At 53.5% G+C, this 27,084-nt stretch overlaps 2 protein-coding genes across 5 annotated transcripts in view; both read right to left on the reverse strand.

Moving 5' to 3' along the window:
* Positions 1–3,736, reverse strand: part of STAT3 (signal transducer and activator of transcription 3) — a 56,006-nt gene extending 52,270 nt beyond the window's left edge. Inside the window, exon 1 of one of the 4 annotated variants that reach the window (XM_028519920.2) lies at positions 3,417–3,736. The gene's annotated coding sequence lies outside the window, so the exon portion shown is untranslated. The remainder of the gene's footprint in view (positions 1–3,416) is intronic. The other 3 variants (XM_028519921.2, XM_028519919.2, XM_028519922.2) reach the window with 3 other exon arrangements.
* Positions 3,737–12,810: 9,074 nt separating this feature from the next.
* CAVIN1 (caveolae associated protein 1) lies at positions 12,811–26,590 on the reverse strand. Its single transcript, XM_028521692.2, has 2 exons — positions 25,836–26,590; positions 12,811–15,271 (listed from the first exon to the last, which is right to left on the reverse strand). The coding sequence occupies exons 1-2, from the start codon at positions 26,304–26,306 to the stop codon at positions 14,570–14,572; spliced, it is 1,173 nt and encodes a 390-aa protein (XP_028377493.1). The 5' UTR covers positions 26,307–26,590; the 3' UTR covers positions 12,811–14,569.
* Positions 26,591–27,084: the final 494 nt, after the last annotated feature.

Below are 27,084 nucleotides of genomic sequence, written 5' to 3' on the forward strand. Positions count from 1 at the left end.
GTCCTGACTAAAAGGTACCAGAGTGAGCCAAGGTCCCTAGCAACGAGTATGTAACCACAACATTAATTTTTTCTCCATAACCAACAAAGACTGGAACAGCCCACCAATATCATCCTGCTGGACCCATCCAAGGCCAAAGCTGCTCCAGGATACCAGAGATTCTTCAGGCTTTGGGGATGTCCTTCACGTGCTCTTTGGCTGGTTTTTATGAATGAACCCAAAAGCTACAGTAACATTTTTAAAATGTGTGAGACAAAATGTGAATGGTCAATTTGCAGCCCGTTAAAAATCCCTCGAAAAACATCTCTGCACTTAACCCACACAAATCCTACAAATCAGGACACCTCTCTTTGGGTGCTGGCCCAGTTTATAAGGTCAATCTCAACGACAACTGCACTAGGGCAGAGGCCACGTGCACTGATACACTTTGCACAAATTAACCAACACTGGACACATAACAGGCACGCCATCACTAAACAGCAGGACTTGGCCTCAAACATCTTTACTTATTATTATTGTTTTGGCTTTGGATGATTTTGTAATTGATTGATTTTAGAGAGAGAGAAGAAGGGAGAGAGAGGAACATCAGCCAGTTGCCTGCCGTATGCACCCCAACCAGGGACTGAACCCGCAACCTAGGTATGTGCCCTGGCGGGAACTGAACCCGCAAACCTGAGGTTCACAAACCGACTCTCCAACCCAGCTGCGCGGCAAGGGCCTCGAACATCTTTAAAAGCCTCCCCTACGAAAGGATAGAACTGGAATTCCTTGGTCTTGTATTCAAGATATCATATAAGTAGGCCCTTCTTCCCCGCTACTTACCTTCCTCATCTATCAGGAGTTTATACCCCCATACCTCCCCGCCCCCATTCTTCACACCCATCAAATTCCAAACGTTATTGGGGACCCAGATCAAATCTCTCCTTTGGTGAGGAGACTTCCTAGACAACCCCAGGCCTTGTAGCCTCCCCTTCCTCTCCAGACCTGCAGCCTTCAGCACAGCACTGTTCAATAGAACTTCCCATGGTAACGGAAGTGCTCTTCATCTGTGCTACATATGTTTTTTTATATCAAGTAGCTAATTGTTTGAACATCAGACAATGTCCCACCATCTCTTTGAGGCGTATAGGTAAAGCATTTATCAAATTGCCTCAGTAAACTTCATGTTCTGGAAACATAGTATCGTATTCTTCACAGCAACTTTCACTAAGTTCCAAACGGTCAATATTTGTTCATTTGTAAACCACTTCTGAGAGACCTGGAAGGTAAAAAGGTGCTGAGCTCTGTGTCTGAAATGAGAGGCACTATCTCGGCCCCCTGTCACATCTGAATGTGCAAGGGCGAGGAGAAGAAAGCGACTTTCCAAAAACACAAATGACCATTGGACCCAGCCACAGGCACTTTGGTGGAAGTGACATTTAGGTCACAACTGTTCTTTATCTACAAGTTTGCCTAAACAAACATCTCTTTCCATTAGCAAACAGCTAAATTCTGATGAGAGATCACGCGGATGAAAAAGTTAGTTACTTCCCAAGTCAGGGCAGTCAGAAAAACTACCTAAGCAAACCCCTCTTGTACTTTTCCCCTGTTTGCGTATTCCGGATCTCCCCTGGAGTCTCACAGCCCATTGGTGGCACGTCACCATCCAGGTCTTTGGCAGAACCTCGCTGACAGTTTCCCCAACAGGGTCTGCACTCTCTCTCCATCAAGACCAACTCCCTAAGCAAAAGAACACACTATACAGAAGGTGTGAGTTCCACCACTACAGCCTTCTGCTGTCTTGGGCAAATGTCTTATTTCCTTAGCCTCAATTTCCTGATCTACAAGACAGGGTTAAGTTTTTATAAACTGTCTACCCCTTGTGGGTCAAGTTTTAACTGGATGTTTCTACATGGTTTCTCTTCCCAAAAGAACTACATACAAAAGATTCATAAACTTGCTAGTGACTAAGACTGACTCGCCAACAGCTACAGTGATTTTTTTTATATCGCAGACTTCTTTCCCTAACCTACTATGCAAATGTCTGATCATAAATTCTGCTAGCATTCCAGTCTGGCACATGTAATGAGGAAATAGATGTGTTGACTCAGGGAACACAGACGTATTTAATATATAGTAAAATAGAAAGTTGGCCAAATCAAGTTATAAGAGTCTAAAGGCACACGTAACAGAATGCTATTCTGATTTGTTCAGACCAATGCTTTATCCGCAGAGCTAACCAAAAAGTTACAAGCCATACACAAAACAAATATACCCTGTAACAGAACCAGCAGATGTACATTACATACATTTATTTAAAAAAAAATGCGTGCCAACATCATACACACACCTGGTATAACACAGAAGGATGTGTACTGAACACGGAAAACCCAACTGGGGTGACAGTTTGAGCCTTGCTAACTTAAACCCAACCACACGCCCCAAACACAGGTAGAGTTTGCACGCACGGCTTCCCCAAGGCCAGCCGGTCTTTGTTTCCCTCTCCTCTGCATTTACCCAAGATCTTGGCTTGGAGACAAAAAAAACTCCTACTCTCGATTGGTTCATTCTGTCCTATGCAATTAAGCAACACCACAATCCAGTAAACGCAAGGGCTCAATTATTTATCTTCTGGCCGAGTTTACCAGGTGTTTATAAAAGAACAATGTCAAGGAGAAAAAAAGGTTTCTTTCTCTCTCCAGCTGGCTTGATGGGGGAGGGGGGGTGTTATTTTGTTTTGTTTTGTTTTGTTTAGAAGGCGGTTGGAGAGAAGCAGGGCTTAACCCAGCCTAGAAAAAGACGGGAGGGAATTTAGAAACAGTATGTAAGACTGTCAATTTCCCTACAGGAAACTTGCCTCTTATGCAATACTCCTACCCGCAACCAACTAGGGGAGACTGTCGGGGGAAGACACCTAGTCTCACCTCCAGAGGGGCACAGCCGGGTCCGAAAGGATCGGGAACAGGGCAAGGCCGAGGTATGGGGGCGGGGGCTCTTTTCAACCGCCCCCCCCCACCTCCCCGTGACCTCCAGCGGCTTGACAGTCGCTCCTGCGGCCGGAACGTCCCCGGAGCCCCAGGGAGCAGGAAGTCGGGGGGCTGTCCCTCACTCCTGCCACCCCCACCCTCGCGTGCTCTCGCCCCACGGACCTCCCCCTCGAGCCCGTTCTCTCCTCCTCGTCGCCTCCCCTTTCTCCGAAGAGCGAAACTTCCTTCCAGGCCCCCCTGTGTTTTCGGAGGCCCGCTCCTGTCATCCCCGGCAGCTGTCGCTCCAGAGCAACCCTCCGTGTCTCCTCGTATCCTCCCGCCCCCCTGAAGTTTCCTCCCACAACTTCCCCAAACAACACAGAAGCTCCCAGCCCCTCCGACGTTCCCCGGGATCCCCAGGCCCCGGAGCCGTCGGCACCGAGGGGCGGCCCCACCCTTCACCCCCTTCACCTGTTTCTCGGGCTGAGGCCCGGCAGGACAGGGTGCGCTTGCGCCGGGGTGCGGGCCGCGGGCTCCCTCAGGCCGCAAGGTCTCTGCCAGCGGACGGGGGACGGAGAGCGGAGCGGAGCTGCTCGTCAAGGATCCGGTTCGGGCTCACTCCCTCCGCTGCGACGACGGAACCCCAGACTCTCCCTCCCTGTCTACGCCGCAGCTCCGGAAACCTCTGAATTACAGCCCCTCCAGCCAATCCCCGCCCTGCCCCAGCCAGGCCCCGACACTCAGTCCTGCATAATTCATGAGACGGCCACTTTTCTCCTCCACCCAGAGGCCTCGGAGCTGGTACCGTGCACCCCAATCCCCACCAACTGACCAATGAGGAGAGCCTCCTGGAGAAAGGGCGGAGCCAACCAAAACTGGTTACGCCCCGTACCGGCTGTTCCGAAGTCTTAGCGCTCCTCCCTCCGCAGCAGTTGGGGGGAATTGCCGAGGTCTCGGCCCAGAAGCCCGGAGGGAGGGAGGAAAGATGACTGGAATGTCCTGCTAAAAACTCAGCTGAGTTCCTGGCAGTGCGTGACGTCAAGACACTTTAAATGCCCCGATGCGGCTCTCTTTTGCTTGCTCTCTCTTTTTCCGGTTCTTGACAGCACGTGGCCGCGAGAGTGGGAGCGATTACCACGTGGGAATCAGTCAGTTAGACAGTCCTGAGGTATCGCCAGATCCTCAGGGGGCCCAACACCTCAACTGGGTTTCTGGGGACAGCAAAAAGAACCTGGGTGACTCCCGCCTGCTTTGAACTTCAGTTTCTGCGTGAGGCGGGACACACACACCCGGAAATATGACGTGGAAATAGAGTGATTACTAGAGTGCGTGGGGAGAGAATAGTGGGTTTAACCCTGTTCTCCGTTCCGCCGCTTGAAACATCAAAGCCAACTGCTCGCACCTTAGCCAATCCACGAGAATGTAGAAGATAATATATACAAAAATTGACACGTATACCCATTATTTTTATGCTTCTGAGTTGAAATACCTGAAATTGCCTGTTCTTTTTTTCCTGGTCAACTTAGATCGCAAGTATTACCGCATTGAACCAGCAGTTTAGAGGAAATGTAGACATTTTACCTTACATAATAGAGGATGTACTTTGCATAATGGAATGATTTGTGTGTGTGTGTGTGTGTGTGTGCGCGCGCGCGTGCGCTGATATTATCAAGTTTTTTTAATAACAGCTATTAGTGTTTGTGTTTGTTGTGTTTAGTACCAAGGGGTATAAAGATGAAATCTCACAAAGGCTCATTATGTCATCACCCAGATAACCCCTGATGACATTTTTTTCAATGAAACTAACACATATTGTGGTTAGAAAATTCAAAGAGTTCAGAAAAGTTGAAAATTAAACATGAAAATCTCACCCCCTCCCTCCCCCGGTTCTTCTCCCCAAGGATAGCTATTCTTATTAATTTCTGGTGAGAAAAGCAATGACTCTTAACCTTTGGCAGGGGTGTGGTCCCGGATCCTTCTGGACTGTGCTGGAGACTACGGATTCTAGCCCCAGAAATATCCAGCGTGAGCTGTGTATTCTCATGGTGCCCCAGGTAGCTGAAGCCCAGCTAAAAGCTGCAGACCTGGACCTTTGGACCACTTCATTTTTATCCAAGTGAGGGGTGAGAGCAGGGGAGGGCAACGGGTAGGCTCACTGATGATAGAATCTCGGTTCCCACTGCCCTCCCAGTAGACTTGGCCCAGTGTGGAAATCGCTGTATCTATCTGTAGTTTGCATGTGTGTGTCGACTGCTGGGTCTGCCTTTACCTTCAACCAGGACGAATATCCCCACCTTCCACCTCACCAAGCTCTGCTCTAGCTGTGCTATCCCAAGCCGTTGGCTGCCGCCCTAGTAACACGGGGTCTAACGTCGGTCTAGTTATTTACTGCTTACAAAGCCCTTACACGCTCATTACCTCTTTCTTTCTCACAACACTTGTGTGTACCAGACAGGAGAGGCCATGTTACATATTGATGGGAAACTAAGGCCAAAAATAGTGTGACAATCTCAGACCACGGAGATGCTCAAAGGTGTACCAGGTGGCTGCAGGGCCAGGTTTTTGGAGCTCCGCATCCCATAACTTTGCTCTGTCCCCTCCAAGGCTGCCCTCCTCCCCTGACTCCTTGGCAGCTGGCTTTTGATTCCCTCTTTGCCCTCCCCGGCATTCCCATAGAGAATCTGCCCCCGAGTTTATCTGTTCCACCTACAAAAGGCCTCTTCAGCCCAGCCACTGGCCTTTCTCCACATTCCGTCAGTCCTCTTGACTTAAAGATGGCAGTTTCTTTGAACTGAGCCAGTGCGTTGCCCTGAACTCCCCTTTCCAGCCCCATCCCCTCCGTCTGACCCTCCTTGAGCTCCCACGCTGCATTAATCACCCTCCTCCAAGCCTGTCAACACCTCGGCAATTTTATGCCATTGCAAATCTTCCCACCACCTGGAATCCCCTCTCTTCCCTCAGCTCCTACCAGGGAAACTCTTACTCACTCTTCAAAGCCCAGTTCCCGTATGACTTCCTCTGGGCTTTCTGAGTCTTCCCGGCAAAATTAATCTCTCCTTCTGCCAGACTCCCTCAGCAGGTTGCTTCCCCGTCTAATACAGTATTCTCTCCCTCAGACTGTAAGGTATCCATTAGTTCACCAGTTCCTGGTAAATAAAATTAATGATTAACATCTATTAAGTAATAACCGTGTTCCAGAAACTGAGCTAAGCCTTCTACACAGACTTCCTCACTGGGTCCTCACCAGAACCTAGTGAAGGAGGGTACTATTATAATTTTCATTTTCACCTGAGAAAACTGCAAGGCTGAGAAAGTGAAAGACGGGTCTCAGCTCCCACAGCTAGAAACTACAGGTAAAGTCAGAGTGAGAATCGGGTCTGGCTGACTCCAAAGCCTGGACTGTCTGCCCACATGATTGAAAGCGTTTACCAGCGAGCCCAGAACTCACCTAAGGCTGATTTAATTAAATAGTAATAAACTTGTTGAATAATCATATCGGCAAGAGCTAACACTCCCGGAGTGTCTACTGTGTACCAGCCAGTACTCTTAAGTGTGTTATATCACCCATGGAGTAGCTCATTTCATCCTTACAGTAATCCCATGAGAAGGATACCATTGTTTTACAGATGAAGGAAATGAGGCTTACTCACAATGAAGGGACTTCCCCCAGAACACAGAGCTGGTAAATGGCAGAGGCAAGATTCAAGTCCAAGTGGTCTATTTCGAGATCCTGAATAACTGCTCTTCCTTGACGATGTCTCCAAGCCTAACTTTCCTCTCGGATCCCCAAAGAAGGGTCTAAAGCAGGGGAAAGGGGGGCCCTCCTCTCTACCCAGCAGGTGAAAATAAAGGCAGAGGGAGGAGGCCCAGTGAGTCTACGGAGGTTTATAAACATGTCTGCAAATTCACTGACACTTTTCCCATCGAAAGGTGAAGTCGAATTCCATCCCCGCAGGGACTTGCTTCTAATGAACAGGATATAGTGGAAACGATGCTGCGTGTCTTCCGAGGTTGGCCATAAAAGGCAACGCCGCTTCCCACGTAAGCATTCCCTCTCCTCCTGTCTGAAGGACAACCCCCTCGATATTTTCAAGACGAAGCTCTTTTCCTAGGCTGCTTAAAACATCATTCATACTGTCATTCTGTCCCTTCGGGGGCTTCCACAAAGCTTAAGATAAAGGGGTTCTCCTTTTTCTTTAAGGCCCTGCTCACCCCCGCAACCGTCCTCCTGCCCACTAGATTCTAGCCATCCATTTCCCACCACAGGGCCTTCGCATACGCCCATCGTTTTCCTGTTTTCCGTCACCGGCTTTGGCGTGGCTCGTTTCTTCTCGCCCTTCCGGTCTCACCTGCTCAGAGAGGCCTTGTCTAGCTCCCCACACCTACAGTTACTCTGGCCCCTTAATCTCTAGCTCTGCAGGAGGTTTCCTTATCTCTTAGCATAGTTCTCATTTGATTGATCTGTTTGCAGTTGGTTTTCTGTCTTCCTCAATATACTGTGTTTTTCGAAAGATAATGAATCTTACCTGTTCGGTGCTTCCTTGTGTCTCCAGGGCCTGGGGATGGGTTTCAATAAATACTTCTGGAATGAATGGAAGTGCTCTTGGCTCCACCCTCCCCCTTCTTAGCTTTCTCAATTCTCCTCTCCCCAGACCCTCCCCACGTATTCCCTTCCTTCTGGCTCCAAAGATACTCCCTTTCCTCTCTTGACCCTCAAGGTACCCCTCTTTGTTATCACGGCTCCCATGTCCTCACCCCCACTTGCGCCACCGAACTGGCTTCTGCCCTCTCCTCTCCGTAATGCAGGGCTCCTGAAGGCCATCAGGACCTCTCCTCCTCCAAGCTGATGTCTTCTCAGTCATTTTACTTCATTTTGCTGGAGGGTCCGGCCGCTGTGGCTCATCCTCACCGCTAGACATTCTTTCCGCCCTTGACCATCACAATGCAAACTCATTAACTAGAAAGCTGATGGGAGCTGAAATGATACACCTTGGTTCGAATCCCGGCTCCCACACAGAATAAGCAGTGCAACCCTGGACAAATTGTTTAACCTCTCTCAGCTTCAGCACCCTCGTCTTCAAATAGAGAATATGATTCTGACCTTGGGAAGTTTGCATTCAAGTGCTTTTGAGTGGAAAATACTTTCAAGTTAACTGTACAGCATGGCAGGTAAGAACCGGGTCCTGGCAGGGTCCACTGCTCAGCCACCCACACGGCAGTGTAACCTTGGGCCAACTGCTTAACCACCGTGAGCTTCGGTTTTCTTCTCTGTGAAACAGAGAGTACGGGACAGTCTACCTCATTGGTCGTCACGGAGATTACATGAGATAACCAGCAAAGCACACAACATAGCATCTGGCACCTTGCAGCCCTCAACATATGTTAGCTTTTATTATCTCACGCAGAAAAACAAGGTGGGGCGAGGGGAGGATTTACTGAAAGGAAGCTGAGACCTCTCCCACATTTGAATAAAGGGTTCAACATCCACCCCTGCCCCCACCCCCACCCCCAGGGCAATTGCAGGAATCTCACCAGAGAGAGTCCCTGGAAGGAACATCGCCCTGAAACTCTGCCTTTCCCTTGTCACAACTTGACTCGGGGACGCTAATAAAATTGTTCAGTCTCTACGACTGTTGGCTCACAACTCTAAACTGCTGGCGGAGAAGATTTTGTTAGCCCGGGCAGGACCCGACATCCATCCTTGACAAAGCAGCTGTGGACAGGGATAGGGGTCTTGGTCACTACACAGAGATAACGCCCGGGAGGGAGAAGGCAGGAGCTTTTGTAAACAGAGGAGCAACCAATACAGACCAGAATGAGGTGACACGGGGTTCATGACAGAGTCCTGCACCCAGCAAGACACCCTTCTCCCTCCCTGGCCACCCCAACTCCCATCCTCCCCTAAAGGTGGGCACGCGCCTTGAGTGCTAAACTCCATCCTCTTCTCGCCCTTACTCCCCACCCTTGGCTCTCATCTTTTCCAAGCACTTCAAGGATCGCCTGTCTTCTGAGGATCGCCTGTCAACTTTTAGGCTGAGTCTTACTAGACATAGACAACTACTTTCTCTCCTGGGTCTGCAGCAACTTCCGCTGCACAATGACTATTTCCGCATCTATGAAAAAGACCTTTCAGCCCTGACCCGTGTGGCTCACTTGGTTGGGTGTTGTCCCACAAAACGAAAGGTCACCGGTTTGGTTCCCAGTCAGGGCAGATGTTTAGGTTGCAATTTCGGGCACATGTTTCTCTCTCACATTGATGTTTCCCTTTCTTTCTCCCTCCTTCCCTCTCTCTAAAGACCAGTAAACACATAATGTTTTAAAAAATTTTATTTATTTACTTTTTTTTAGAGAGGGAAGGGAGGGAGAAAGAGAGAGAGAGAGAAACATCAATGTGTGGTTGCTGGGGGTCATGGCCTGCAACCCAGGCATGTACCCTGACTGGGAATCGAACCTGCGATGCTTTGGTTCGCAGCCCGCGCTCAATCCACTGAGCTACGCCAGCCAGGGCTGTAAACACATAATTTTTAAAAAGACCCCCTCTATATCTTGCATCCCAGAATTCTATTAACTATTCCTTAGTCATGCCTTCAGTTTTCCCACTTCTTTGTCTTCCTGCATGCTGTTCCCTTCGCCTACAGAAGCTTCACATTCCCCTGCTTTCATTTCATTAACACGTGTTGAGTACCTACCGTTTCAAGAGGCGTCCCTTGGGTCCTGCCTGCCTCCAGGCCTCCTTTCCTGGGCACTGCTCCTCCCCTCCCCCACCCTACACTGGCATGGGCAACTTCAGCCACATCTGTATGGCATGTCCTCCTGCCCATAGGTTATGAAATCCAGGGGAAACACTAATGTTAACTGGCTTAATCAGATTCTCTCTGCCGGGAATTTAGAATTTGAAGCTGAGAGGCACAGAGCCTGGGTTCCATTAATGTCGGCATCTCAGAGAGGGCCATCCATCAACTTCCTCCCAGAAGTCCCTGGAGATCCCCTGATTCCTCCTCCTCCTCCTCGCCTGGCTGCTCAGCGGTTCCTTGGAGTCCAGAGGATATCTTGGCTGCTTTTCAACGTAAGTTTCTTTTTCACTTTTGGCCAATGTCCTTTTCTTATACTTTCATCCAAATGACATTGACCCATATAATTGTATTTGAGATCCAGTTAGGCTCTGGTGACACAAAACTCAAGTAAAAAAAAAAAAATCAGGTAAAACATTATCTCTCCCCTGCAGCAAAATATATTTGAAACTCAAGCCCTGGCTGGCGTAGCTCAGTGGACTGAGCAGGTTCGATTCCCAGTCAGGGCACATGCCTGGGTTGCAGGCCAGGGCCCCCAGCAACCGCACATTGATGTTTCTCTCTCTCTCTCTCTCTCTCTTTCTCCCTCCCTTCCCTCTCTAAAAATAAATAAATAAAATCTTAAAACAACAACAGCCATAAAACCATGCTATGTCAAAAAATGTTTAAAATATATATATATTTGAAATCCTACTCAGGTTTACAATCATGACTTTTAAGCCCTCCATCCTCCCTGGAGTTTTTCCAGAGTCCCCAGGCAGGACCAACCCTGCCCCAGCGCATCCCCATTGCGTTTTGCTGTAACTGGCTCACAGTCATCTGTTGAGGCTATTTTGAACATTCGTCTCTCCCACTAATTACGAACCCCTTAAAACCAAGAGCTAGCATTGTTGTCTTTTTAGTCTCGTGGCTCCTGGCACAGTATCAGAAACAGACAATTCAGAAAGAACATCTGTTGTTCTGTCTGCCCAGCATCCTCTCCCCTTTCTATCGATAACAGCAGCCCAATTTTCCTTCGGGAAATCAGCCTTTTTTTTTTACACCCAATCCCACCATTCAGGTGGGTTCTAGAGGTGGTACGTGGCCTAGACTTGGTCAGAGGCGTGTTGATTTGAACATGGGACCTGTCAGGGCCCATGCCTCATGTCTCGTGTCTGAGATTCTAGCTGGAAGGATTTGGAAAGAAACCCTCTTAACTGGGGCTGTTCCGCTATTAAACCACAAAAGTGCCACTATTGGTGGTCGTCTTTACCAGCACATGGGAGAAATCGCGTTTTGATGAAACAAACACAGTGGAAAAGAGAAGGTAGGAAGAGATCAATTCTTAACGGTATTACCTCAGAACTTGCATCCAGACACCCCTAGACCTCTTATCAGGAGCTTTTTCAATTACATGAATTTCCTCTCTGTTTGTTTTCAGTTTGGGTTGTGCCTGTTTTGTTTTGTTTCTGCTGAGGCCAATTGGAGGTGAGTTTATGTCACTTGCAATGGAAAAAGTCTTGTAATTGATTCATTAATTCATTAATGTATTCATTCATTCGACAAATGTTTATTGACATAAAGTTCTATGGAAGCCCTGAAAAGGGAGTGATTGGTATGACTGGGGTGGAGGTGGGAGAGAGGTTGGTGAAAGAGGGGAGGTGGAGCCCTGGCCGGTGTGGCTCAGTTGGTCAGAGCATCCTCCCACAAACTGGAAGGTGGCAGGTTCGATTCCTGATCAGGGCACATGCCTGGGTTGTGGGTCAGGTCCCCAGCTGGGGACATGTGAGAGGCAACCACACATTGATGTTTCTCTCCCTCTCTTTCTCCCTCCTTCCCCTCTCTCTAAAAATAAATAAATATAGTCTTTTAAATAAATAAATAAAGCTTATCCCTGGCTGGTGTTGCTCAGTGGATTGAGTGCTGGCCTGTGAACCAAAGGGTCATTGGTTCAATTCCCAGTCAGGGCCCGTGCCTGGTTGCAGTCCAGGTCCCCAGTAGGGGGCACACAGGAGGCAACCACACATTCCTGTTTCTCCCCCTCTTTATCCCTTCGTTACCCTCTGTCTAAAAATAAATAAAATCTTAAAAATCTCAAAATCTTAAAAAAAGCTTATCAAAATTGGTGAATTTTTGTGTAGCCATTTTAATATTGAGGACGAAAGAAGATACACAACATTTTTGGAATATTATGCTTTATTATTTCAAGAAAGGTAAAAATGCAAATGAAATGCAAAAAAAAATTTGCACAGTGCATGGAGAAGGTGCTATGACTGATTGAATGTGTCAAAAGTGGTCTGCAGACTTTCATGCTGGAGACCTCTGGCCGGATGACACTCCATGGTTGGGCAGACCAGCTGAAGTGATCAAACTGAGACATTAATCGAGAACAATCAACGTTACACCACGCAGGAGACAGCCAATGTACTGAAAATATCCAAACCAATGAAGTTATTGGTGAAAATGAAAAGATGTCTTTTATTTTATGGGGAAAAAACACCATACGGACTTTTGGTCAGGCAATATTTATTAGGGACACTCCTTCCCACGTGTTTCTGACTCCAGCAGACCCCGAAGGGCGGTCCTTGCTCTCTGGGAAACCCGCAGCCTGTGGGACGCCGGACAGTGGGCGGGCTGCTCACTGGGGAGAGAGGCTGTACAAACAACAGAACAGGTGCCCATCCCAGGGGCACAGGGAGGGTTAACTGTGCTGTGTGGCTGCGACCAGCATACAACACACACTGGAATCCTTTCTCTGTGACGTTCAGCCCCCGAGTCAGGGCCTCTGGGGTTTCCCCTGCCTGGAGCTGCCTCCTCTAGGCCTAGGACTCCGAGGTGTGTGTCTGGGGGAAGCGCGGGCCACCCGGGCATGTCTGGAGGGCGGGTGCCCTGGCAGCGGGAAGCAGATCCAGACTGCCCAGGGCTGCAGGACGCCTGGCTCAGAACCGCAGCTCCACCACTCACCAGCTCCGCGGCCTCCCCCAGGTCACTCTGTTTCATCATCTCTAGAGCGGGGATGACAGCAACACACCCCACACACGCCCCACGCGGCGAGTGAAGCACGTTTAAACCGACAGTCTTCTCTTTTCCTCTCCCTCCGTGGTCCCCTCCTGTCCCCTGTAAGCCGTCCTATACATACTACTGTCTTCGGAGAATACAGTCCAACACGGATCCTTTTAGAAAAGCAGGTTTATTGGTCAGGCTGCTCGCCAGGACACAGCAACATGAGACCCCCAGAACCCGCAGGAACCGGGTCTGCCCACCGCTCAGGCCCCTCCGGCCCATCAGCACCTTGTCCCCGTCCCCGTCCTGCCTCAGTTGGCCTGTCTCCAAGCGTTCACGAGAGAGAAAGGAACCAGGAAAGTGGGGGGTGAGGGGGGGAGGGAGCAAAGCTGTGCATTGTAAAAAGGTTTGTGTCCCAGGCTCCCTGTCTCCCTCCACCCCCGAAAGCAATGGGCCGCAATCCTAAAAAGCAGAGCAGGGGCAGGGGGGGAAAGGGCAGAGGAGATGGGGGAGAAGGAAGAATCCTTCGGCCTCCTCTTGAGGGAACGTGTTGGCCGTGGCGCAAATGGCTACTTGGCGGGAGAGCGGAGCTGTGCTGGCTTCTGGCAGCCCCCTTCACTGGGGAGGAGCAGCAGGGCGTCAGTATCCCAAGAACCTGGGAGCAGCAACCCCGTGAGCCCTGAAGACTCAGGAGAGGAGCCGGCCAGGGCAAGGTGGTCTCGGCCGGTTCTGCAGCTCTTCTGCTGGTCCCCGCGGAGGATCCTGGGAAGAGGCTGCCGGTGGCTCCAAACACACTTCCCCTCCAGCGCTCAGCTCGGTGGCCCGGCCTAGCGCCCTGCTCTCTTTCTAGCCTGCCTCCCTCCTAACTCCCATTTCTCCACAGCAGCCGGGTGCTGCCCCCTTCTGGGGACCCCAATTTTCCGGGCTTTGAGAGATGGACTGGCCCTGGGGCACCATGCAGATCCCAGCTGAGGGAAGGGGCGAGGCTTACTTCTCTTTTCTCTTTCTCATCCATCATCCTTCCTTATCCTGAGATGGATAAGGAGAACCCAAGACAGGGTTCTTGTCCTGCGTTTCTCACGCTGCTAACGAGGCAAATGGTCCTCTCTTAACCCATTTCCACTTTCTGCTATTTCCTGTTCTCCTTCCCGAAGCCACAGCCACGAGCTCCCGTGTGCAGGTGCCTGGTCGTGCACGCGCGCCCCTCTCCACCCCCGCTCCCCGGGGCTCTGCTTGGCGCCAACCTTCCGTGTCCGGACGCTTTGCAGGTTCAGCCTGTGCTAGACCCTCATGCGTGGCTTTTTCTCCCAAAAGCAGCTTTCAAGTCCTTCCAGTATGGGGCCTCCCGTGTGGACAAAGGTCTTGTTCAGGATTCATTCTTTTCTATTACGTTAATTTTGGCTTCGAAGCTTCCGGGGGGATCAGAATAAGAAAGAAGAGCTCAGTGAGCAGGAATGACAGAGCTGGATGTGTGAGGAGGAGGTGGGGGTGGGGGGGGGGGGGGGGGGGGGGGCAGCCCGGCCCGGGTGGGCCCGACTATGGAAACAACAGCATTTCCCCGCAGGACCCCCAGCTTGCACAACCAGAGCGTGGGCCCTCTCCGTCTCCGCCCAGACTGCGCCCAAAGCGGGGCTGGCCTTTGCGGAGGCTGCCTCCCCCTCTCGTCTTAACAGCTCTAAGGCTTGAGGGGTGCCTGTTGAGGGGAAGGTGTTCTCAATTTAGAAATATGTCAGCCCCCTTGGGCCGCAGAAAGAATGCAAAAGAGAAAGTTCAGGAGGAAAAGGAATTGGGGTGGGGGCGGGGAGAGGCGGGGCGGCGAGGCCTCCGGGGCGGAGCCCCACCCTTCCCCCCTCAGTCGCTGTCGCTCTTGTCCACCAGCACGGCGTCCGACTCCTCGGTGATCTCCAGCAGCGTGTGCACGTCGGGGCTGCTCCCGCGCAGCAGATCGAGGGCCTCGCCGCGCTCGGCGCCACCCTCCTCCTCGTCGACGCCCACCTCCACCATCTCGGTCGCCTTCAGCACCTCCACCTCGCCTTCTCGGATCTTCTTGACGTGGAAGGTGAAGGGCGGCACCTTGTAGACAGCCGTCTTGGAGCGCGCGTAGACCACGTGGTCGGGACTGAAGGACTTGCGCAGCTTTTCCCGCGAGGTCTTGAGTTTCTCCCGGCGCTCCACGGGGACGAGGCGCGTGCCCAGCTTGTTCATGCGCTTCTCCAGCGTGTGCCGCGTCTTCTCCAGGTTCTCCTTGGTCTTCAGGCGGGTCTTCTCCAGGTTCTCGCGGGTGCGCACCCTGGTCTTCTCCATCTTCTCCTTGGAGAAGGCCTTCTTGAAGTCGTCCACGCGCCGCAGGCCGCTGCGCTTGATGCGCTCGGCACGCGACTCCTCGATGACCTCCTCCACCTCCACCGCCTCGTCCGACGACAGCTCGATCGCCGCGGCGTCCTCCTCGGGCCGCTCGCCCTCACCCAGCTCGTCGCCCTCCTTCTCGGGCAGCGTATCTGACTCTTTCAGCGACTTGCTGATGCTCAGTTTGGCCGGTAGTTTCACTTCATCCTAAAGGGAAAGCAGAGCGGAAAAGATGAGGGGGGGTTGGGCAGGGACTTGGGGGGACAGTGAGTGAACCCGAGGCAGGCTGCAGGTGATGCTGGGGAGTGCGTGGTACCCGTGACATCGGCCTGAACGTGTCTGCCACTGTATCCCCAGCGCCTGGCACAGACACCGTATTTGCATCCCACAGGCGTGTTGAATGAATAACTCTACAGACAGGGCGAGGGGGGAACAGGGCTTCGGGTCGGAGATTAACTGCACTTGGGTTAAATATCTCTGTAGCCCTCCAGCCGCGTCCTCCAACCCTACACCCGCCCTTCTTACGTTGAATCATTCCTCGCCCTGTGCGTCCCAAGCAGCACAACTTAACTTTGGAAATGCGCAGAGCGCCCTCTGGTGCACTAAGCCACGCATTGCCCGAGCCAGGCCCAAAAGCGAAGGGGTTTGCTAAACGTTCCTTCAGGTTGAGGGGTCGAAGGGTCAAGGAAGGGAGATGAACACACAGCCGGTATCAGGTGACCCCCCAAGTAGGGCAGCTTGAAGTCAAGGTAAGGAAAGTGCGTTTCCCAGACTTGAACCCATTTCAGAACACGTCTCAGGGAAGACCTGTGGCACATGCCCCACTCCTTGACCTCCTCAAACTGTTTGGTTCCACCGATGCCTTTTCCCCCTCTCCCACCGTGTAGAAATTCGAAGAAGAAAGAGGAAAAACTGGCTGGCACGTATTCTTCCCAGCACAGATATGTCTTCTGGTTCAGACTTCCCGACTTTGGAATGGAAGGGAGGGATTACTTTTCCATTCCTGCCCCGCCCTTTCCCCTCTGACCCCCCACCCCCAGCAGATCGATCTTGGAGGACCAAGAACAGGACACTGGTCCCAGATTCCCTGGTACCCTGGAGCTCAGAGCCAGTTCTTTCCCTCTCCTGCGCGGGACCTAACGCCAGCACTGTTTTCCACTCTGGGAAGGTTTTCCAAGACCTGAGTCTGGGCCAATGTTGCGGAATCCCGGGCTCACCGACCACGAGGTAAGGGGAGGCTGAGCGCAGAAATGGACATGACCTGGAGTGCTAACAGGGCCTCCCGTTTGGCCCGGAAGCTTTTAGAGACGTCAGATGAAAGAACAGAGCCCTGGCTGGTGTAGCTCAGTGGACTGAGCACAGGCTGGGAATCAAACTGTCCCAGGTTCGATTCCCAGCCAGGGCACATGCCTGGGTTGCAGCCCATAACCCCCAGTAACCACACATTGATGTTTCTCTCTCTCTCTCTCTCTCTCTCTCTCTCTCTCTCTCTCCCTCCCTTCCCTCCCTAAAAGTAAATAAATAAAATCTTTTTTAAAAATCTGTTTTAAGAACCAGTAGCCTTTAAAAAAAAAAAAAGAAAAGAAAAAGAAAGAACAGGAGACAGTTTCTAAAGGGTTTTCTGAGATTGTTCCCCAGGACTGTAAGAAAACCCCAACTGAGAAAAGTGAGCCCTCTTGAAACCTATGTGATCCTGTTAACCAGTGTCACCCCAATAAATTCAATGTACAAAAAGAAAAACGTGAGGCAGCAGAGCTGAGCCCTCTCATAAACACACAAATACACACGTACACTGGCCACTTGGTAGCTCTGCACCACCTGCTACAGAAAATACCCACCCCCCCCCCAACTTCTTTCCTCTTCCCTCCCACCCACCTCCCCCCAGTTTCCTGGTTTACAGTGAAAACTCGGAACACCCCTCCCAACTTCCTTCCCTCCCTGTCAATAGCATTACCAGGGACAAAGAGGGAATAGCGGCTCCACCTCTGCTCCCAAACTGGGCACCAGCTCTTCTGGGCATCAAGCCACCCCAAGCTCTCATCCCTTGACTACACCTCCCAGCAGGCAAGGTGACCTGGGCACTGGGCATGCTGGGACTTGTAGTCTCCACTTGCCGTAGCTGGTTTAGTAGTATGGTGGGTGCCCTACTTCATTCTGTTCACCCCTGTCTTTTACACTTACGGAAGCATTGGAGGGGTGTTTGCCTTGTTCTGGGTGTGGGGGGGGTCCCGACTTCTCTCAGCATTCCTGCTTAGTTCCAGTTTGCACTCTCTGGGTCTCTGTTTGCAGTCGGCTCTCCCTGGCCACTGCTTGAGTCCTCTCTCTCCTTCACACCATTTTAGGGCTCTCCAGGAACTAAACCCTCCACTACCTCTTCATCTGTCTCCACCCAGAATTTGCCTGCAGCCCTGTATTTAAAAACAAAACAAAACAAAACAACAAAAAACCCCAGCTCTGATCTCTCCTTTACAGCTTCCCAGAATAAAACCCCGCATACTGGACACCCGAAGGTGGAGGAAAACCCCCCTTTCACTAAGCTCAGACAATGTGGATGGGCTTGGAAGGATTAAGGGTGATGGGCGGAGAATAGTCAGGAAACAGTCCCAGCTGCTGGAAAACAAATCCACATTGTCTCTCTGCCCCACTCCCAGCATCCCTGATTCTCCCCACTGATCCACCCCACCCCATAAAGGCTGAGCTGGCTGGTTTCCCTGGCCTCTGGCTTCCTAGATAAAGGTCTTTGCCAACTGAGCTTGGAAGTGAACAGGGCTGGGGAGAGAGCTGAAGACCGCTGGTAGCCAGTCCCATCTTCCTAGTACCTGATGAGAGGCCTCAAATACAACATCAGGGAGCAATCCCAAGGAGGGAGGGAAGACTTATTTCTGGATTTGGGGGCATCTCCCTCGGGCCACATAGGGGCCTGTGAATGGAACCTCGTTCACTGTGGGTCTCCCCCAGAGTGATGGCTTACACCGGAGGGGCTGCCTTCCCCATGGGAGGTCAGGGGGCGAGGGAAGAAACGACTCGGCCCAAGCTCCTGAACACTGTCCAATAGGTTGGTTCTGGAGAGGGTACACCCCCAGGACCTTAGCCTTTCACCTCCATTAATGGGTTTTCTCTTTTCTCCCCCTTTGCAAGTCAGGTTTCCCCTGTGACTCACAGCCTTGGAGCGCTATCTTGGGCCCACCCAGTCTGCCTGTTGCTACAACAACCATAAACACAATCCCAAAGCACCTCTCCCCTACCTCTCCCCTGAGCACACAGGCCAGGCACCCTTGTCCCACCCCTACCCCCCTGGCAGAGCTCCTGAACCAAAGGGGAGGCCTCAGCGGGGAGCGAGGAGGGAGGGCTCTGCTTGTTCCATTTTCACATTTTTTTTTTATTAAACAAAACCACCACTCCCAACAGGCTTGGTTTCCAGAGTTACCTTTAATGACCAGGTCTGAACAAAAGCATGCACGGCCTCCCCCGCCCCCGCCCACACACACACACACACACACACACACACACAGCTCCCCAGCCCAGGAAAGCACCAGCCCAGGGTGAATGCAGAGGACTCCCCAGAGAAGCCCCCAGCCCCTTCCACACCACTCCCCAACTCCGCTGCGTACACTTAAGATCCTCTGGCTTACGAAGAAAATGTTATGACTGTCATTTAACTGAGCACCTAATACATGCCTGGTCCTTGGACAGGCACTTCACATTTGTCAGGGAGAGGGGACAGGGTCGTATAGCTCTGGAGAGGAGCCTTTCTTGACTTAGAGCAAACCAGCTCTGTCCCCAACTGTTGTCTGGGGACGGCCAGGGTAGACTTGGGAAAGGTAATTCCGAGACCTAGGACCTGCTGAAACACAGTGTGAAGTGGGGGCAGACTGAGGGAGAGTTGAGAGAGGGGGTGTCTTAAAAACTCGGGCTGTCCACTTGAGACTGCCACAACAAGGGGTTGGAGACACTGAAGGCGGGGGGTCCTTCTTTTTCCAGATAGTGATTCTCAGCAGGGGCCATGCTGTCCCCAGGAACATGGAAATAGGTTCTTGGGGGGTAAGGGGAAGTTTAGATACTGTGATTGTTTCTGGTGTTCCAAAGAGCCCCGGCACATAAACAGATATATAATATAACTGCAGGGTTAAAATTTCACGGGGGAGGGGACAGTTAGAGGGAAATGTCTACAAGGACTCTCAGGCAGATGATTATGAAAAGAAAAAAAAAAATGTTGAGCAACACTGTCCTAGAAGAAGGCCAGAGAATCTAAGCCAGAACCAGCTAAAATGCCCCCCCCCCCCGCCTCTCTGAGTTGGCAGCATTTGAGTGCCCCACCCAAGGCAGGATCTGGCAAACATAAGGGATCTCTTTGCAAAACATTAAAAAAAAAAACCTGGAAAAAATAAGTGTAAATGTTTTCCTCGGCAACATGGGGGGAGGTGTGCAGGGCACAGCGCGGACCCCAGGCTCGGGCCTCCCGAGGCCTCCCTGCAGAGGCTCCGAGCCGAACCGGCCCGCCCCGAGGAAGAGGCAGAAGGGCGAAGGGAAGGGAGAACCCCAAGCCTTGGCTCCGTTTCATGCAGTTTCACGCAGGGCAGCGTTGGGCGCAGCTCAGGCACGGCGTTTGGAGTGTCGCTATTAAGACAAAAATCGAGAAGTGGAGGCAGAAGCCTTCCCTCCACCTCCCACTCTACCTACTGCACACACCATATTCGCCTGAACTCTGCCTAATGCAAGAGCATTTCATAACACCCATTCCCCAGCCCAAGGGGCAGTGTCTCAGAAGAGGCCCACCAGTCTGCCCTGTCCACCACCAAGCGGAGAGCTCATGGTGGACGGTGGTGACACCCCGTGCCCACAGACCCAGGGGCTCCAGGAGACCCTAAAAGCCCCCACCGGCCGTCGGCTCCTTTGGGGTGGGCAGAGGCACAGGCTCTGGGTAATAGGGCAGTGCCCTAGGCGTCTGGTCAAAGGGTGGGATCTCAGGCACTGTGTCAGGCTTCAGGTCAAAGGGCTCAGTCTCAGGCAGAAGGTCAAAAGGCACGATCTTGGGTGTGACCAGGTCAGAGGGTGCATTCAGCTTCTTCTTGGGCTAAGATGAGGAAAAGGGGTTTAAGTGGGGTTTGGAATGGGTGCAGATAGGGTTGAGAGGAGGAGGCCTCGGTGAGCATGCAGAGTCGGGAGGGGTGAGTAGGGAGGAGGAGGGAGCGCACAATGTATTAGGATGCAAAGGAACCACGTTTTAAATGCTTCATCAGGAAGGCCCTGGGGCTGGCAGGGGGTGGGACAAACCCAGGCCCGTGAATTAATAGACACAGTTTAAATGGACCCCTCTTCCGTCCTCCCTCCAGGATCTTCCCCGGTCCTGGCCCCTTGGCCTCCTACCAGCTGTGATTGGGGGGTCGGGGGTGGGGTGATGGGGGAAAGAGACTGCTGCGGGTGGAAAAGGACTTTTCTAAGAGGCCAGTCATTGGATTCCAACTGGGGAGGCCCCAGTGAGTAAGAGAGGAGGCAAACCACTCCACCGTCTGCAGAGCCAGACACTGCTGATCCCAGTTCTTGTTATTCCTCGGGGTGCCGCCCCGGACGAGGAGAGGGAGAGGCGTGGAAGAGGGACATTCTGGCTATGTCTCTTTGGGCACACCCTCCCCTCCGACCTCCCTCGCCACCCTCCCTACCACCCATGCTTGGGCCAGCAGACACCAAGATGCACAGAGAAATGAAGCTGTTTTTACGACAGGTGGGCCTACATCCTGGGCACCTAGTGGCAGCTCCCAACTCTCCCTCCGGAGGGGCTGAGCCACCACCCTTGCTTTGGACCATCAGGAGATGCCAGGGGAGAGGGACAGTTGGGTATGTCATCAGCTCCGGGGACAGCAGTATTGATTAAAAGGCCTGCAGCCACAGAAACACAAAGCAGCAGGTGCCAGCCTGCCCTGTGGGGCACAGGGAGAAGATTGGAGGGCAGGGAGGCTGAGGAGACAACGTGGTCTTCATCTGGCCAGATGCTCAGGCCATGCCAGGGGACAGGGAGCTCTGGTCCTTACACTCTGCTGTCCCCACACACACTGTCATTGGGCCACGTGACCACATACTGACTCTTTTTCAGCGCTGTGAGGCTGAGCAGCTGAAGGCCATCGACCTTAGCCACTGTTAGCCATTGCTGCACACCCACACACACGCAGCGGCCTGTGCCAGGGCTGTGCACACCCACACACATGCAGCAGCTCTGTGCCAGGGCTGAGGAACTGTCCGCCTCAGAGAACGAAGGAGCCAGAAGCAACCCTCCGCCCGGGCTAGCCTCCCCGCTGTTTTCTGCTGTGGGGCCCAGGGATGGAGGGAGGAGGTGAGGAGCAGAAAGTGCAGCAAAGGCCTGAACAGTGTGGCTCAGTTGGTCGGGTGTCGGCCCGCAAAGCAAAAGGCGGCCGGTTTGATTCCCAGTCAGGGCACATGCCTGAGTTTTGGGTTGGTTGCCCACTGGGGCTGAAGAGAGGTAATTGTTCAGTTTCTCTCTGATCGATGTCCCTCTCTCTCCCCCTTCCCCTCTCTCTAAAATAAATAAAATATTGTTTTCAAAAAGAAAGTGCAGCAGAGGAGCGGGAAGGGTACACCTGGGCTCTGGCCTCAGCGTTGACCCCCAATCACTTGAGTGACAATAGGCCAGTCACTTCCCCTTTCCGAGCCTCCGCTTCCTCCAATACAAAGTGAAGAAACAAGCTGATTATCTCTGAAGCATCTTCCAGCTCAAAAATTCTACCATGACAAAATGATAAAAACATTCGCAGTGGTATGATTAAAAAAAAATGAACAAACCACTCCTCAGCTCTGAGGCTGCTTGCCTGGCACTGATAACCCTCCCCTCCCCTCCCTACCAGCTGCCCACCCGGTGCCATCTCCTGCCTTTCTGACTGACCTTTAAAACGGCCAGACTTTATATACTAAAAAAAAAAAAAAAAAATTAGGGCAAGGAGGATGATTTTCTTTAGTCTTAGAAATACCCCTAGACCTGGTCAGTGTGGCTCAGTGGGTTGGAGCATCGTCCCTTAACCGAAAGGTTGCGGGTTCGATTCCCAGTCAGGGCACCTACCTCGGTTGCAGGTTCGATCCCTGGCCTGGGTGCATGTGGGAAGTAACCAATTGATGTTTCTCTCTCACATTGATGTTTCTCTCTCTCCTTTCCCCTCCCATGAAAAACAATGAACAAGAAAAAGTCCTTGGGTGAGGAGAAAGAAAGAGAGAGAGAGAAAAAAAGAGAGAGAGAGAGAGAGAGAGAGAGAGAGAAAGAGAGAAAGAGAGAAAGAGAGAAAGAAAGAAAGAAAGAAAGAAAGAAAGAAAGAAAGAAAGAAAGAAAGAAAGAAAGAAAACCCCTAAAAATGTCCTCCCTGCTTTGGATCCAATGACCAGGAAAAACAACCCAAACTCAGCTTTGTGGAGGAAAGGCATGGTGAGCAATCTCTCCATGGCCACTAGGCTTAGGGAGACAAGAGAGATCAGAACCCCAAGTTGTGAGTATTTTTTTTACCAAGTTTTGGGATTCTGGAACAAAGCAGGCAAGATTTGCCTTGAGTCCAAGAAGAAGCTGCAGGATGGGCTAGGATTTGGGGAGAAGTCAGCCAGCCCTCCTCCCAGCCCCGGTTCCTCGCCTTTAATGCCCACGATCCTCCCGGCCCTTTAAGTGCTTCCCGGTCCTACCCTCAAGCACTGGGAGCAGGTCTGGCGGGTCCAAGTGTAGCTGGCCAACTGCCCCATCAAAAATGCCCCAGAACACATTGATTTCCATTTCTGCCTCCCTTTCCAGATTCTGAAAGAACTCTAGTAATACCCAAATTACCATCCGGGAGAACTGGCTCTTTAGTAACCCCAGTTCCTGCCGTTTGGGCGAAGCCCAGTCTGCCTGGTCCTCCCAGCAGTTCCCAATCCGCTGGCCCCAGACTACCAGCGGAACTCACTTCTCTCATTCACTAACGGTCGCCTAGCTAGGCGTCGCCAGATAGGATGGGACGCCACACTGCCAGCTACTCGTTATTTGGGAGACAGAGGGAAATGCCAGGGAGGGGCTGCATTCCGTGTGTGTGTGTGTGTGTGTGTGTGTGTGTGTGTGTTCGAATGCAAACTTAACCTGTGATGTCATTGCGTCCAGCAGTTCCCTGGCTCGGGGTGGGGCCACACAAGGGATTCCCTCCTTTATTCCCCAGGAAGAAGGTGTGGAAGGCCGGATGACCTGACCCCACAGCTGGGGCCTTCCCACCCGTTCAGGATTCCCTGCACCCTGCCCCCACCCCCTTGCCATATCGCCACCTCCCACGTCTGCAGTGGGGAGTACAGCACCTCCTCTTCCCCCTGCTGGAGAGCTCACACCTCCATCCTGTGAGGATTTTCTCTAAATCTCTCCACGCCTGGCCACCCAAACATCCGACCCCAAAGGCCTGATTTTACCATAAACATGTTGCCGCCCCTGATCTTCCCTATTAGGTCTGCGAGGCCCAGAGCTATTTTTACCTCATTCTCTCCCCCAGCCTGCAGACTCAGGGCGGAGCAGCCTCTGCCTTCCTCCGGCCTGGGGTACCCCGCCCTCGGGCCCCACCTGGAACATCTGCTGTGCCGCTGGGGTGGGGGGGGGGATCTGCTTCCCTGGGCCCCACCCTGTCGCCAGTTTTTATCTCTGAGCTCTTCTCTGAGTTAGGACCGTTGTGGTTCTTAGTTATTGCCCCGACGTTTGGGGGCTCAGAGTCCCCTCAGCTTGAGTTATTCCTGCTACCTCAACTCTCTTCTCCTCCGGCCCCGGGTTAGTACAGATGTGGTCAAAGCCACCCCGAGATCTGACCTCCTCCTCCTCCCACAGGCACACAATGCACAGCTCCAGATCCCTGCCAGCGGCTGAGAGGGATGCCATTGGCCTCTGCGTGGAAGCCTCTCTCCCTCCATCCCCGTCCTCTCAGAATCTCCATCTTTGACATGGGGAGGTTTACCCCAAGACCAAGAATATCCCCGGGTCCAATGGTCTGGGACATGGAAAAGTGAGAAGGGCCACCCACTCAGCCCTCCACAGCAACCCTCTACCATAGCAGGTAGAAAAGATGAGGCTCCTTTGCTCCCCTATCTTGTTCTCCTTCCTTGGATGTCTCTCAGTGCTAGGTAGATCTCTCTAACAATCACTCACACACACACACACACACACACACTCTCTCTCTCTCTCTCTCTCTCTCTCTCTCTCTCTCTGCTTTCTCCAAGCAGGCCAAGTGGAAACAACTCGGGGCAAACATTTACTATACCAGACAGTGCTGGATGGGGAGAGGCAAAGCTTTCTACAGGCCTCTTGGGTGGAGTCCCTGGGCAGGGGAGGGGGAGGGGGATGTCACTTCTGCCTCTGTCCCACCTCTTCAGCTAAGGCCAGCTGGCCCACCTCCCCGTGTCTACTGTCTCCAAACACTTGTCTCCATTTGCATCTTTCTTAGCTCCTTCTACAGAGGCCAACCCCAGGACGCGTGGCACCCCAGGATGCGTGGCACCCCAGACGGTCACCGAGGAGCCGGCTTGACCCAGCCCCAGAGCCTTCAGGGGAGCCGAAGCTCTCTGGGGTGAGGGGTCCGCTCCCCCAGGGGCGGTGGGAAATCCAGCCTTCCTTTTCCTTCCGCTCCCTTCCACAGGACGAGGGAGCGCAGGCTAACCCCCACGCCCTGGTCTCATCTCCTGGGGGTGGGAACCTCCACCAGGTCCGCGGGAAGCAGAGGGGAGGCGAGGCTGGGGACATTCCCACCCAAGCAAAGATCACCAAGCGCTCAGCTGAGGCCCAAGGGAATGGAATTGGGGAGGGGGTGTGGAGAGGGCCAGGTTGATTTGGGGTTAAGATACAAAAACGACATTTTTTTTTTTTTAAATCCTGGCAGGAGGAATGGGGAGAGGTGCAAACGAAGCAATAAGCGGCTGGGCGGAGCCTGGAGCGCGCCAGCCTCCTCCCCGAGTGCGCCCCTCGCTCCACCGCCCCCGCAGGTATGCGAGGTGATTCACTGTGACCGGACCGCGGGCCTGGGCTGTCCACTCCCCTCCACCAGCCCCTCTCGCCTTCTTCACCCACCCGCCCCCGCCCCCGCCTGCCTGCTTCTACCTGGCCAAGAGGGCGGGCGCGCCTCTGACTAGGGCGTCCCCAGGGGCCTGAAAGTGCCGGGAGGCCAGGGACAGATTGCACCGAGGGGAGAGGGTAGGTAGCCAAGGCTGAGGCGGGGGTGCGGGGTCCGCGGGGGTGTGCTGGCTATGCTGTCCCTCGCCCGCCCGGCTCGGCCCCCGCCGGTGCGTGCCTGGGCCCTGAATCACCCGCTATATCGGGCGGGCAGCGCCTGAGGCCCCAAACCCGGGCCTTGCCGCCAGTGTCCGTTTACAGCGGGTCCCAAAAGCCGCCGGGGACCTACGGCTTTCTCCCAAACTTCCTCGGAGGAGACTTTTGACAGATCCAGTTTAGGAATGGTCTGTGAGGGACCGTGTCCCCGAGTCCAGCGCCAGCGCCGTAACTCGGTTCCACTACATTTGACACCGAAGGGAGGGGGCTCGGTAGGGAGACGCGGGGCGCAGAGCGCGCCCCTCTGCGCACTCCAGGAATCCGCTCCTCACCCCGCCCCACCCCACCCCACCCCACCCCAGCAGCGGTCCTCCCAAGGAGGGTGGGTCCCCCGGGCCCAGACCGGCGGCGGGAGAGCCGAGCCGCGATGAGGGTAGGTCCCCCGACCCCAAGCCCCGGGCCTGGGACTGCGGGCCGGGCGCGGAGCTCGGGGCGAGGTCCGCCGCGCCAGCTCACCTGGTAGATCATAACTTTAAAGTTGCGGCGCCTCAGCAGCTCGGCCTCGTTGACCTCCAGCTTCTTGATCTGGCCGGCTTGGCGCTCCAGGCTGCCGCGCACGGTCTTCACGTTGACGCTGACCTTGCGCACCTTCTCCAGCAGTTTGCTCACGGTGTTGCTGGTGGTGGCGTGCGCCTTGCCCAGCTTACTCAGCTCGCCCTGGATGCTCTGCACGGCGCCCTCCATCTCCGCCTGCCGCTCCTCCAGCTGGGCTTGGGTCAGCTGGATCTGGTCGACGGCGCCGATGATCTTGTCCAGAAGGCTCAGCACCAGCACGCCGTTCACCTGGTCCGACTTGATCAGCTCCTCGGAGCCGGTGCCCGACGGCTCCTCGGCCGCCGACGCCCGCACTATCGAGGACGCGGGGTCCTCCGCGTCAGGGTACGTGGGGAGCGGCTGCTCGACGATGTGGAGCTGGGTGTCCTCCATGGCTACCCGGAGCCGCGCAGGGCCGGCGGCGTGTGGAGCTGAAGCTGGAGCGGGAGACCGGGAGAGGAGGAAGAGCGGGAGGGGGGAGGAGAGTGAGAGCGATCGGAGAGCGGAGGAAACTCAAGCCACGTCCGTGCGCCCCGGGACCTCGGCCAGAACTGTGGGGGGGCGATCTCTGGGCTCCCGGGCTCCCAGGCCAAACCCGGGAGTCTCGCCGCCCATTGGCTGGCCCCACCCCAGAGAGGGAGGGACCGGGGCGAAGGGGAGAACGGGGATGGGGGAGGGGGCAACGGAGGGGGACCCGAGAGCCGACCGCCCCACCCTTCCCGGGATGGTTGGAATAGTTGGAGCCGGAGCCGAGGCGGAGGCGCTGAGAGCGGGACCGCGACGGAGGAATGCGAGCTGGAGAGGAGACAGGTCCTGGAGGGTTGCTCCGCTTCCCTCCCCTTGTCTGCTCGCCCGCAGCCTGCCTCCGCCTTTGACGTCCTGCAGCGGGGGAGTCAGGTGGAACACCCGACCCTGAAATGATATGCGGAATAGCGTTGTGTTGTGTTGTCTTGGCTTGTGCCCAGTTTCTGAAAAGGAAAGGATCCACAGTCTTTCGAAGGGGCCTCTAACCCGCCCCCCCCCCCGCCCCCCACATCACCAACTGCTATTCCAAAGGCTTGAGGGGCTGCGTGGGGAACGGAAGGAAGAGAGTTTCCGTTAGGCTCCCAGTGGTGGTGAGGGGCTGCAAAGCCCCCTAGGTTTCCCCTGGGGTTACCCTATTTTAATTCCA

Source organism: Phyllostomus discolor, chromosome 8, assembly GCF_004126475.2.
Source record: "Phyllostomus discolor isolate MPI-MPIP mPhyDis1 chromosome 8, mPhyDis1.pri.v3, whole genome shotgun sequence".
In the NCBI taxonomy this organism is placed as follows: Eukaryota; Metazoa; Chordata; class Mammalia; order Chiroptera; family Phyllostomidae; genus Phyllostomus; species Phyllostomus discolor.